Below are 12,571 nucleotides of genomic sequence, written 5' to 3' on the forward strand. Positions count from 1 at the left end.
ACAGATGGCTATAAACAAATATTGTCTTATTAATTTGAATACCGAAACCACTTTTTGCCCCTGCAGTTTCAGTTGTTGCGACGCTCTGCGCATACATGTAGAGGAGATTTGTGGGTGGTGCAGTCAAATGAAAACACGAGGATGACGTTCAACACAACTGTTTGACTGTTTGGAACTACGTATCCCAGTATGCACTTCTCCACTATTCGAGCACATACAGGCGCACAGAAGTAAAGGTGTACAGTTGGTGACACTCCCCGACGATTAAAAAAGTTCGCGTGAGGACTGAGTTGGAAACTACCATGTTTCAGGTAAGTGAGAATGTATATTTTTCAATCCTAAGATTTAGCTTGGATAAGTGGGAAAATATCAGCTTGACTACATCAAAACTTTTCACTTGTTTTCATTTGTTTTAAAACATATCTAAATAGACTGTATAGGCTAGCTGGGAAAGAACGTACCATGTGTGTTGTTTGCGCGTTTTAATCATTTTGGCATAAATGCTTGCCTGTATTAATGTATTTTTATTTACAAAGCGAATTGTTGCCCGCTCCGATGCTTAATAGAATAGAACGTTTATGTTTTCTTATGTGTGATGACGTCTGTATGCGGTAAAAGACAAGCAGGTGTATTGTGACGAGGCTGATGCAGGGCGTGTTAGAGCGTGTTGATTTGAATAGAGTATTTTGCCACTGATAGAAAGCTTTGTTTTGAGACACTCGTATTCAGACAAGACAGACCTGTTTCCATGCACTGCCACAGCACATCGCAGATTTAATGAGTCATTCACGCAGAGAGAGAATAATGGACAATGATTCAGAGACTCAAAACAACTATGATTTAAAACAAGTGAAGTTTCACTGATTAACTCAATAAACCTCTTTATGTCTCGGTTATTTCTAAAGTTTATAGCCTACATTCATTTATGTAAATAAATTAGGGCTGTCAATTGATTACAATTTGTAATCAAATTAATTACATGACGTCCCGATTAATTAATCACGATTAATCGCATTTACAAATATTTGCTGAGAAAGCCCCTCATATAACAATAATTCAATATATAATGATGAAATAATTATACATAGTTATCTTTAAATGTTTAAATTATATATATATATATATATATATATATATATATATATATATATATATATATTACGATAATTAAAATGCATTATATTCTTGTGGCAGAAGAGTTAATCATTGATAAGACAATACAAAAAGTGGCTTTAGAATACAATGTATTGTTTACTACCATATATTACTATAGACATGCTTGTGTAGCATCGTGGGTGCGTTGCGTCATAAACATAATTTGTCAAGTTAAATATAGTTTAATACTTAGAACACATCCTGAGATCCCTTAGTTCGAATTTGCGCTCCATTAAGTGTTTAAATGCAAGAACGTAATGCATGTTTGTGTTTGTCTGTCTGCTGAAGTGTTGTTTTGTTCACTGTATAAACTGCGCATTGCCACACAGCTGAAATTTCAACTACTGCCCTCTGGAGTAAACAGGTGGTACTACAAGCTTGCATTTCTCAGGAATCTTCCTTATTACAATCCGGGGGCATTCCGATTAATTGCATAAAAAAAAAAATTTACACGTTATTTTTAATACAATTAATCGCACTGAATTAACATGTTAAATCGACAGCTCTAAAATGAATAAATGTATATTGTTTAATGTTTATTGTTTGAATAAACAATATTTCATTTATCAAATGCATATTTAAGAGGAAATAAATTGTTTGTCATTATGTTCAAGGAAGTGAGTTTTAAATGACAGTGATATAGTAGAAAATCAATAGCTACACTCATTATATTTATGCCTCATGTTAATGTGTTCTTTTATTTTCAATAGCTTTGACATTAGAGACAGACTATTGTCATTTGTTATTGGATGTTAAAGATGGCAGCCATGGTAAAGTCACAAAATCATGCAGGGATTCTGCTTCGAAGTAGATCTGAGGGAACACTGATAGATCTAGATGAGAATGTGACCATCAACAACAACAACTTTAATGGTAATTATGTTGAAAGAACTCTCTCTCTCTCTCTCTCTCTCTCTCCCCATTTTATCAAATTGAAGTAACTAGGTGTTGCATTCATACAGTATATTTTTATTGTGAAGAAAGTTCTTAAAATGTTATTGATAATGTTTCACAAACTTGTGTGTGATACTACACAAACTGATCTGTCGCAAGATCAACAAGTTTAATTCTAGAATTGTGTACCTTTATGTAGTTTGTGGATACCCTGTGTCATTTGAAACCTTCTCTTTTCTTAGGGAGCTATGCTCATCAGATTGGAATTGGAAAAACCTCTGAGTGGCCAAATCTACTGAAAGAGAATGTACATCCCAAAAAAATGACTAACCCCTTCTGGAATCAGCTGGGCCAATCAAATCCATTCTTAAATGATATCGTACACATGAGCACCTATGATTCTGGTGTGTCCATACTGAAAGAGGATCCTTTATCACTGTTCGATAATAATAATGAAGACTCTGTCAGCACATCTTCAGATGAAGCAAACTATGCCCATCTTTTAGCACCCAGACAAAGCAATCTAAATCGATCTGGGAGGTGGAGAAGTGCCTCAGATATACTTGACAGTCTTGAGAAAAAGGAAAACAAGAGGGAGAAGCGACTGAACTCTCAAGGACCTTTCCTGAATCCTGATTTTGAGTGGTTGAAAAATGACAGAGAAGCTTACAAAATGGCTTGGCTGAGTCATAGACAGCTAACCAGGTCCTGCTTGGACCTGAGCCTAATGAAGCAAAGTCCTGGATGGGCTCAGACCCAGGCCACAGACATCCAAATTGTCTGCCAGATTGACCACAATGGAGGCTCAGTGCAGTTGCCCGACACTGACATCACAGCTCATGTTCCTCAGGGACACATCCCCCCAGGTGAGATCCAGGAAATTGCCCTCAAAATTATCCTAAATCCTCCCACTGGAATAAACAACAACTACACCATGACTCTGAGCCCCCTTTTAGAGGTCAACTTCAGTAACCTCAATGTTTCAGGGGGCATTTCGCTGGAAATGAGAATGGCTGCTAAAGTTAAGAATGACCCCACAAGCCACGTTATGACATCATTTGTGGGTCTGGTCTCGCAAAGGAAAGAGGGACCTTATCAGAAGTTAAAAGATTGTTACGTATACAATGATATGTTACAAATGAAGCTCCTAGATTTAAAACCTCACATGTATGTCATAACTGCTGCAGAGGCCACTGTTCTGGAGCCACCTGCTACGTCAGTATGGGATTACTTGGATCGCTATGTCACGGTGGCCGTCTATGGGCCCAAGCACATACACCCATCCCTTAAAATAGTTCTGGTCATCTCGTGCCATAACAATATTCCTCCCAGGCTCCCATTCTCTGACATCCAGAGGGGTAACCGGAACCTGCCCCCTGTTGTTTTGGAACTTTGGGGGAAAAATACATTTAACCCACATGGTCTGAAAGATCTTCACATTGCTTCAAGTGTGTTGAACTCAAACTTTGAAGTGAAATCAATTGATCGTAATAAAGAGGTCAAACAGGAGCAGCTTAAAGCTGGCAGAGTGCTTCATCTTCCATTGGAGCTTTCGAAGGTGGGTGGAGGTGAGATGAGTCCATTCAAACTCAATATTGAGGTGAAAGACTCAAAGAGTCTTGCTTTGGGAGACTTTTGCTTTACCTCCCCTGACACTTCCCCTCTGAGGTCAGACAAACATGGCCACAGGCGTTCAGACTGGCAGAGAGAAGTAACTCGTTCAATGCCCATTCCCGAGGAATCCATCCCAGAAGTCCTTACCAAGAAATTTCAGGACAGGCCTGTGGATTTGCAGTGGTACGGAGTAGCACTGAAATCCATTCTTCGACAACCGAGAGTTGAATATCTTCTGGAGTATTTTAAAGGTGATACAATTGCTTTGCTCTCCAAAGAAACTGTTAGATCTGTAGGTCAGCTAAAGGTCAAGGAGTGGTATATTGGTTTTCTTCGAGGAAGGATCGGCCTGGTGCACTGCAAGAACCTGAAGGTCATAACGAAGGATCAAGTCATCGACTTCAATGGAATTAAGCTCACCACACAAATTCTCCTGGACAATATGGCAATTCCTTTTAAGAAACTCACATACATGTACTCTGCTATTCAGATGTTGGTCACGGATCATGTAAAATGCTGGAAAACCTTTGCTGAGGCTTTGGGTTACTCTGACATCTCCATTGATGCTAGCTCTAGGAGACATGCTGAAACAGAGGCAGAAAAAGTAGCTTGCGTTCTTGAAAAGCTGAAGGAAGATTGTCATGCAGAGAAGATGAAGAAAAAGTTCCAACATGAGCTTATTATTGTACTTATCTTTTTATTTTTATTTATCTATATTTATACTTGATGTTAACAACAAATTATAGTGGGAAAAAAGGGTTACTTGAATTATTTGTGTTCCCCACAGGGGCTGTTGAAGATGGATGCTCAAGGACTAGTAGCCCATATCATCCAGGACATAGTGATTCTGTCCACAGCAGTCGAGCTGGGAGTGCGATGGAGAGAACTAGCCGAGCGTCTTGGTAGACTCTCAAATGTTCAGATTGCTGCTTATGAGGCACCACACAGAGGGAAAAATGGAGAAGTTAGTACTCAGGTGAGCTAAAATGAGAGTTTTTACTATAATTCTGCTTATGTATTATTTTATTTTTTCTCTTAATATTTTGTTCAAAATTTTCTTCTGCATTAATTAAGCAATAGTTCACCAAAAATGAAAGTTCTGTCATAATTCCCTCCCCCTTTTGTCAATCCAAATCTGCAAGACTTTCTTTCTTATGCCAAACACCAAAGGAGATGTTTTAATTTATATTGCGGTCTGTCTTTTCAATAAAATGGCAGTGGATACTTCCTGAAAGTGGATCCCTTATCTCTGTTCGATAATAGTAACTATGACTCTATCAGTACTTTCTCAGATGAAGCAAACTATGCCCATCTTTAGCACCCAGACAAAGCAATCTAAATCAATCTTGGAGGTGGAGAAGCACCTTGGTTATATACCTGACTGTCTTGAGAAAAATGAAAACAAGGGGTACAAGACACTGAACTCTCAAGGACCATTCCTGAATCCTGATTTCAAGTCAGTGGATAGTGCCTCGCATGAATGCATAGTCTAGTCTTGCATGAACGTGTGCAACTGGGAGCGAGCTTCTCTAATAGCACTCATGAACATGCAATGGACATTAAGATTTTTGCTGAAAAATGACTTGCATTTCGATTTTCTTAATAAGACTTGGACTATTATGTTCGCATGGATCACATGGATTACTTGTATGATACTTTTTAAGATTTAAAGTACGGAATATCAACCAGGGATTAAAAATGCAATATTTCGTGCTGAGCAGAAACTGTTTTTTTATTTGTGGTTTTTTTTCCACTTCCGCAGCCTCCTTTCAAAATGGTAACCAGTTAGAAATGAATAAAAGAATGGGTAATAATGTTATTTTTAAATTTACAGTGCTCTGTGGGAAGATGGGTAATATAGAAGTTGCAGTGTTACCAGATCTCATGAGAACAAACGACCTGATCTGGAAAAACATTTTTAATTAAAGTTTTTCCTATGTGTTGGAATTATAAGCATAGAAACAAGCATAGTATATACTGTATTAGACTATATAAAATTACATCTTTTCAATAAATGTATTTGGTGGAACCTTGGTGTACCCACAGATTGCACATTCAAAGACAACATTGTTCTGGAGCTTATAAAGTCCTGAATCCACTTTATACTGATGTACTGTAAGCCATATGAAACTGCCTATGATCACAAGTTAGGCCAAATAAAAAAGAATAATTGGATGAAAAATTTTACATTAATTACAGATCTGCTTCTCAGTCAAAACCTGTCAGCATCAAATCTGTAATGCATCATCTCTAACAATAATTCAGTTAAGACTTGGAAACAACTAATAAATGTACTTTTTACCTCAAATATTTTCCCTTGTATCTTTATTAACCAAGCATGTACAGTTGAAGTCAGAAGTTTACATACACTTAGGTTGAAGTCATTAAAAAAAAAAATTTAACCACCGATTTCATATTAGCAAACCATAGTTTTGGCAAGTAATTTAGTGCATCTACTTTGTGCATGACAAGTAATTTTCCAACATTGGTTTACAGACAATTAAATACAAACTGTGCCTTTAGCAGCTTGGAAAATTCCAGAAAATTATGTCAATCCTTTATGCAATTAGCCTATTAGCTTCTGATATTCTAATTGGAGGTGTACCTGTGGATGTATTTTAAGGCCTACCTTCAAACTCAGTGCCTCTTTGCTTGATATCATGGGAAAATCAAAAGAAATCAGCCAAAACCTCAGAAAAATACAATTGTGGACCTTGTGAATCTCTGGCTCATTCTTGAGAGTGATTTTTCAAACTCCTGAAGGTACCACGTTCGTCTGTACAAACAATAGTATAAGGAATGGGCCAGAATTTCAGCAACATTGTAAAAATCTTCTGGAAGGCTACCTAAAACTTTGACCCAAGTTAAAAATGTAAAGGCAGTGCTACCAAATACTATGTTTATTTAAACTTCTGATCCACTGGGAATGTGATGAAAGAAATAAAAGCTGAAATAAATAATTCTCTTTACTTTTATTCTGACATTTCACATTCTTAAATAAAGTAGTAATCCTAACTGACCTGAGACAGGAAATGTTTTCTACGATTAAATGCCAGGGATTGTGAAAAACTGAGTTTAAATTTATTTTGCTAAGTTGTATGTCAACTTCTGACTTTAACTGTATATGTAATAATTATATATAAAATGTCTTCTAAAATGGTTAAATTCATAACGTGCAAAGAATTGTGTGATGCAGCTATTTCCCTACTGAATCAAAACACCTGCTTATCATGTTCAACTTGAAAGAGAGAAGCCTCATTTTTAGTTCCTACAATCCACAGCCATTGAATTGAAAAGATGGATAAAATAATGCATAAAAACATTGTGTTATGGGTTTAGGATGAACTATTCTTTACAAATGTATTAACACAACCTCAAAAAGAAAAAAAAATCTAACACATTCTGAGACACACTGTTTGTCATCTCAGCATTCCAACATTATCATTTTACATTGATCTCTTCTAGTCAATGTGGAAGCCTGCATATGACTTCCTGTATGCCTGGAGTAAGCGGTATGGAGATGGCTACAGGGATATGATCCAGGACCTTCACCTGGCCCTTGATAAGATGAAGAGCCCAGTGACCAAGCAGTGGAGACAGATCACCGGAGCTCTCATAACCGTCAACTGCATGGAGATTCTGAGGGCTGCCATTGTCCTCAGTGATTAATGATGCCTCTCTTTTTGTGCACCCACACTTCATATTGAGGTAAACCATGTTCATCTTGTTAGCTGTGTGGTATTTTTTTTTTTTATGTGATAACATGTGTACTTTTAATGACATTTGCTCTTTGAAAAGTACAGAATTTTCGTTACTGTGTACCTGTCTGTATTTTATATGTGTTGTGTTTTAGCAGACTACAGAGTTACAGCACTGTTGTTTCATGTTGAATTTACTTTGACATGGTGAAATAATTAAACTTTGGTAAACCTTTTGTCTGATTGCCAAATGCAAGTGCAAGGCTGTTGTAATTAGATTTGCACTGGCAGGACATTATATTTGTAATTAGGTCCCTTATGCAATACTACAGATTTTAAGGGTTGTTTGAGGGGAATAAATAGCTGTTGGCACATATTTACTATAAAAGATTGTGATGGCATTCCAGATGAACTGCCTCAAGGTTACCTACTTTGTTTTCTGTATTTTAGTTAAACACATTTTTTCTGAATCATACTGTCTGTCTGTACCTATATGTTATTAATATTCAAAGTTATATGTGTAATATTTGATGGAAGTGTTACATGTGTTTTGGTCCTTGCAGACAGTGATCCATTGTTATTCTTTATTGTATTAACATACTGATACACTGACGAATAGTGTCAGTATCACAAGTTATAACATTATACTACGTTTTCATCTAAAGTCATTTAACTTTGTTACCCTTAAGTATAGTGCTTGATTCTGGCAAATTGTATTTATCTATTTTTTTTAATTGTGAGTTTGGCATCATGTGTATGAGATAAGTTGTCATTTTAAATATGCAAACTACAGTGTTTAAATGTAAGTGTCCGTAAAATATATTTTATATTGCTGTATTTGTTTTCACAAAAATTTTTTATGCTAATACAGTTGTAGATTTGTATGTAACACTGTTAAAATATAACCATTTATGTCATGAAGGAGCTCTATAATAAAGGGCAAAGATAATAATATTAAAAATGTGTATGTATTTTGACCAGGGCTGGTACTTGGATGCAATCCTTGGGGAGGGGGAGGGGGGTTCTTAAGGGTGGGCAAGTGCTTGTCTCTTCGTCAGACCGCAGTAGGGTGGCCCTCTTGATCGTTTTGCCATCTATCCAGAACTGTAGAGGCACAAGGAAAATATAGGGGGTTAATTCCCCCCTTAGACCTATCCATAATTTTGAGCTCAAAAATTATTTGAGGAAATATTGGTTAAAAGATCTCATTTGATTCGATGATAAAAACACAAGGGACAGCATATCATAACCACACATGACATAATATCTGCATTGCTTTCTGATTAGTCCAGCAATGTGCAGCTCAGCCTCAAATCTGTCAAAATCTTTCATTGATTAAAAAATGATGTCGTTATTTAGACACCAATGGCATCTAGTGACCTCAATGTCACAGCTTCAATTGCTATATAGGATGAGACTCCTAATGGTCATTAGCCTTCAATCATGCCAGTTTCTCAGAACTATTTCAGTAGTACGTACAGTCCATTGCTTATAGCGCTCTTGGTTTTTCAGTCACACATAGACGCATAGCCTCTTCAAATTCCCAACCTCTTACACGCACACCAAAATGTCCTTCACCCCTTTCTGACGTATCTCTTGTACATCCTAATCTCCAGTGTGCTTATTTAACTTGTGTGTTTGCCTAAGCCTTATCCCACTAAGAGTCTCATTGTTCAGTGTTGCTCTCTAAGAGTTCAGCTCAGCTAAGCCATATTGAATGATTTTAGAGAATGTCATGATTATGTACCATAAATAACAGTTTAACAAAGCTAGGTTATGTATGTCGTAAGAATGAGCTGCCTGCAGAGTCAGTCTTTGAGAAATAATTGATTAGCATTTTCTGAATACGTTCTGATATCCAATTTTAATGTGCAGAATAAATTTTTTGTAAAACAGTTGTATGTTCTGATGTAAGCATTGTGGCTCTCTGGCACTCTTAAATCATTGATCTGTTAGAGCAACTCATAGCACGAGTTGGGGGGTGGGATTATATGTTTGTCCAACTTATGGAAAACAGGAACGTTTTGGAAACCTGTTTGAAACAAGTTATTATCTTTGCAACTCCGTTTGGTGATGCTAGTGGTGCAGAAATTATACACTTTTCCCAACTGTTAACATGGATACATGTACCTATTTTCCCTATTTTATTAAATCATGATACCAATTAAGTGTATGATGTAAACAAAATATAAAACAACTGTAAAAAATATAAAATGAGCATCCATTAATAATAGATTGGCAGCTAATGCTACCAAAGATATATATATATATACATATAGTGCTGCACCAATGAGTGGTGGTGGTGTAGTGGTCTAAACCACATAACTGTTAATCAGAAGGTTGCAGGTTTGATCCCCACAGCCACTACCATTGTGTCCTTGAGCAAGGCACTTAACTCCAGGTTGCTCCGGGGGGATTGTCCCTGTTATAAAGGCTCTGTAAGTTGCTTTGGATAAAAGCATCTGCCAAATGCGTAAATGTATGTCATCATTGTATTATTTGTTCTAAAAACGATATAAAACTAAAACCCATATAAAACTAAAACCCAAAGTTTTTTTTTTAAACATCATAAACACTTTCCTGAATAATACAGTAACATGAGCTTGTGGAAAACAAATATATTGTATTTAATATATACATTAAACTGTATTGCTATATATGACATTTATGCTTTCGGTTATAGTTTTTATATATACACCACATTTTTTTGTCTCATTTTGTTTATAGATATATATAGTATAATAGGCCTGTTTCATTTCTGTGGCCTTTGGTGTTATTTGCTTTATAAAATAAATGCCACTTGGTTTGATATTTTGTTGTCTAGTACAATGACATTCATTCAAGCATTCTTGTGTGACTCAAGTTTTCAAAGACTTAATGGGCCACTGTATGTAGATATGGCAATAACAGTATTTTGACTGTGAGATTATACTAAAAAAAGTGTTTACTGTGCTTACTCTTTTTCACTTTATTCGTACTGATTCATATTCAGATTCAAATTCTATTTTGTGAATGTTGATAAACAGTAAATGTGAAATAACCTATCCTACAAAAATCATGCTTGTCCAAAGGTTTATTTCTGTAAGTGTAGAATGTAATAAACACTATTAAGTTTTTCAGCGCATAAAGACATTGAAGGTGATATATCAGTGTTGCCTCCAAAAACCTTCAAAAAAGAATAGGAAGTAATGTGTGAAAATCTCCCTCTGCAAACCTACACACTAATCTACTAAAAATGTTAGAGAGTTCCCTTATTAGATAATTATTTTCCACAGAGACCAATAAAAAACAGTCTTTGGCAAAACAACATAACAGAAAGTGCATGTTCCTGATATTTGATTTTTTTTTGGTGAGAAGCACTACTTCATAGTTGTTTTCATACTTTATGGTGTTATGTCATATTGCCTGGTATGTCAGGAAATGGGACAATTTACCTCACAAAGCTGCTAAAAAGGAATGGGTTGTTCCATTCTCCATTAAAACGGATTCTGCACTAATTGCGTAAATATTTTTAACATATTAAACAGTCAACTATTAATTGCAGAAATTAACACATGGCTTAATACCTATGATAAATATTACTCATAAGGAGGGTTGGGAGGGTTACTTTTTAAATGTGTTCCACTACAGATTACAGAATACATGCCTTAAATTGTAATTTGTAACATATTCAAAATACTTTGTATTACTTCTTCAGTACTGGTAGATTTTTTCACTTGTTCTGACTAAGACAAAATACACATGTTAAAAATACATTATCTGAAAAACCAAAATATCTTATTATGCAGTGTTGTTTCTAAAACAAGATAGATCTAAATGATCTTGTTTTAAGGATTTTTTTTATATTTTTATTGGAAAACTGTTAGGAATTACTTGTCTTGTTTCACTGTTGCCCTCTGTCTGCCATTTTTGTCACTTTTGCATTCCATAGTTTTCACTTTTGTCCCTTGTTTAGCTCCACTGTCTCACTTGTCATTGTTTAGAACTACACTTCCCAGAATCCACCTGCCATCATCACTGCCATTTTGTTCATTGTTTTCACCTGTGTCTCATTCTGTCATCACTCACTGTGTATTTAAGCCCTGCTTTTTGTTCACTCCTTGTCGTTCGTTGAATGTTGTTAGCCTGGTGTGTGTTCCCTGCCCGTGTTTTCTAGTTTTGTTTATTTCCCCATTGAGGGTTTTCCTTTGTGTTTTGCCTGTTTGTTTATGAAATAAAGTTGAACTGCAACTGGATCCGCATCTCCTCGTCTGCCTTCGCTGCTCGTTCATAACAGAACGAACGACCACACTATGGATCCAGCGGTTCAACGAGCAAACTTCCACCTGCTCTGCTTGAAGCAAGAGGACCGCCCTGTAGAGGACCACATCCGCGACTTCCTTAAGCTGGCGGGTATCTCGGATTTCCCGGACTCCTCTCTGGTGGTCTTCTTTAGGCGCAATCTGCACCCCGCACTTAAGGAGCGGTTGCCACAGGCAACGCGCGGCTGGACGCTCCACGCGTTCGTGGAGGAGACTCTGCTGGCCTGCGGTTCGCCGTTAACTGTGGGCGCCATCGAGGAGAACTCTGCCACTCCTCCCACAGTAATAACCCTCCACTCGCCCGTGGTTCGTACCTTCACGCCTGCCTTGGTCAGTGAGCCTGCATGGTCCACTTCGTCTGCCCGGCGGAGGAGGAGAAGAGGAAAGGCTTCTGCTCCCCAGCCCGCGCCTGCCACGGCCAGCGAGCCAGAGCCCGCGCCTGCCACGGCCAGCGAGCCAGAGCCCTCGCTTGCCCCGGTCTGCGAGCCAGAGCCTTCGTCAGCCACGGTCAGCGAACCCAAGCCAGCGCATACCACAGTCAGCGAGCCAGTGCCTGTAGCCTCGACCGTCCCTGAGCCAGTGCCTGTAGCCTCGACCGTCCCTGAGCCAGCGCCTGTAGCCTCGACCGTCCCTGAGCCAGCGCCTGTAGCCTCGACCGTCCCTGAGCCAGCGCCTGTAGCCTCGACCGTCCCTGAGCCAGCGCCTGTAGCCTCGACCGTCCCTGAGCCAGCGCCTGTAGCCTCGGCGACCGATGCCCCTGAGCCAGCGCCTGTAGCCTCGACCGTCCCTGAGCCAGCGCCTGTAGCCTCGACCGTTCCCGGGCCAACGCCAATAGCCAGGACTGACCAAAAGCCAGCGCCTGTAGCCTCGACCGTCCCTGAGCCAGCACCTGTAGCCTCGACCGTTCCC

General features: G+C 38.2%; 1 protein-coding gene across 1 annotated transcript; it reads left to right on the forward strand.

Moving 5' to 3' along the window:
• The first annotated feature begins 217 nt into the window (after positions 1-217).
• Positions 218-10,057, forward strand: macc1 (MET transcriptional regulator MACC1). The gene is made up of 5 exons (XM_052143303.1): positions 218-311; positions 1,866-2,028; positions 2,292-4,348; positions 4,451-4,639; positions 7,129-10,057. The coding sequence occupies exons 2-5, from the start codon at positions 1,905-1,907 to the stop codon at positions 7,330-7,332; spliced, it is 2,574 nt and encodes an 857-aa protein (XP_051999263.1). The 5' UTR covers positions 218-311; positions 1,866-1,904; the 3' UTR covers positions 7,333-10,057.
• Positions 10,058-12,571: the final 2,514 nt, after the last annotated feature.

This window comes from Xyrauchen texanus, chromosome 15, assembly GCF_025860055.1.
Source record: "Xyrauchen texanus isolate HMW12.3.18 chromosome 15, RBS_HiC_50CHRs, whole genome shotgun sequence".
Lineage (NCBI taxonomy): Eukaryota > Metazoa > Chordata > Actinopteri > Cypriniformes > Catostomidae > Xyrauchen > Xyrauchen texanus.

Excerpts from the sequence above, each read along its gene's own strand:
- macc1 (XM_052143303.1), top strand. The coding sequence starts at position 1,905 with ATGTTAAAGATGGCAGCCATGGTAAAGTCACAAAATCATGCAGGGATT. Across the intron at positions 2,029-2,291 it reads CAACAACAACAACTTTAATG|GGAGCTATGCTCATCAGATT; the intron begins GTAATTATGTTG and ends CTCTTTTCTTAG. Across the intron at positions 4,640-7,128 it reads ATGGAGAAGTTAGTACTCAG|TCAATGTGGAAGCCTGCATA; the intron begins GTGAGCTAAAAT and ends GATCTCTTCTAG.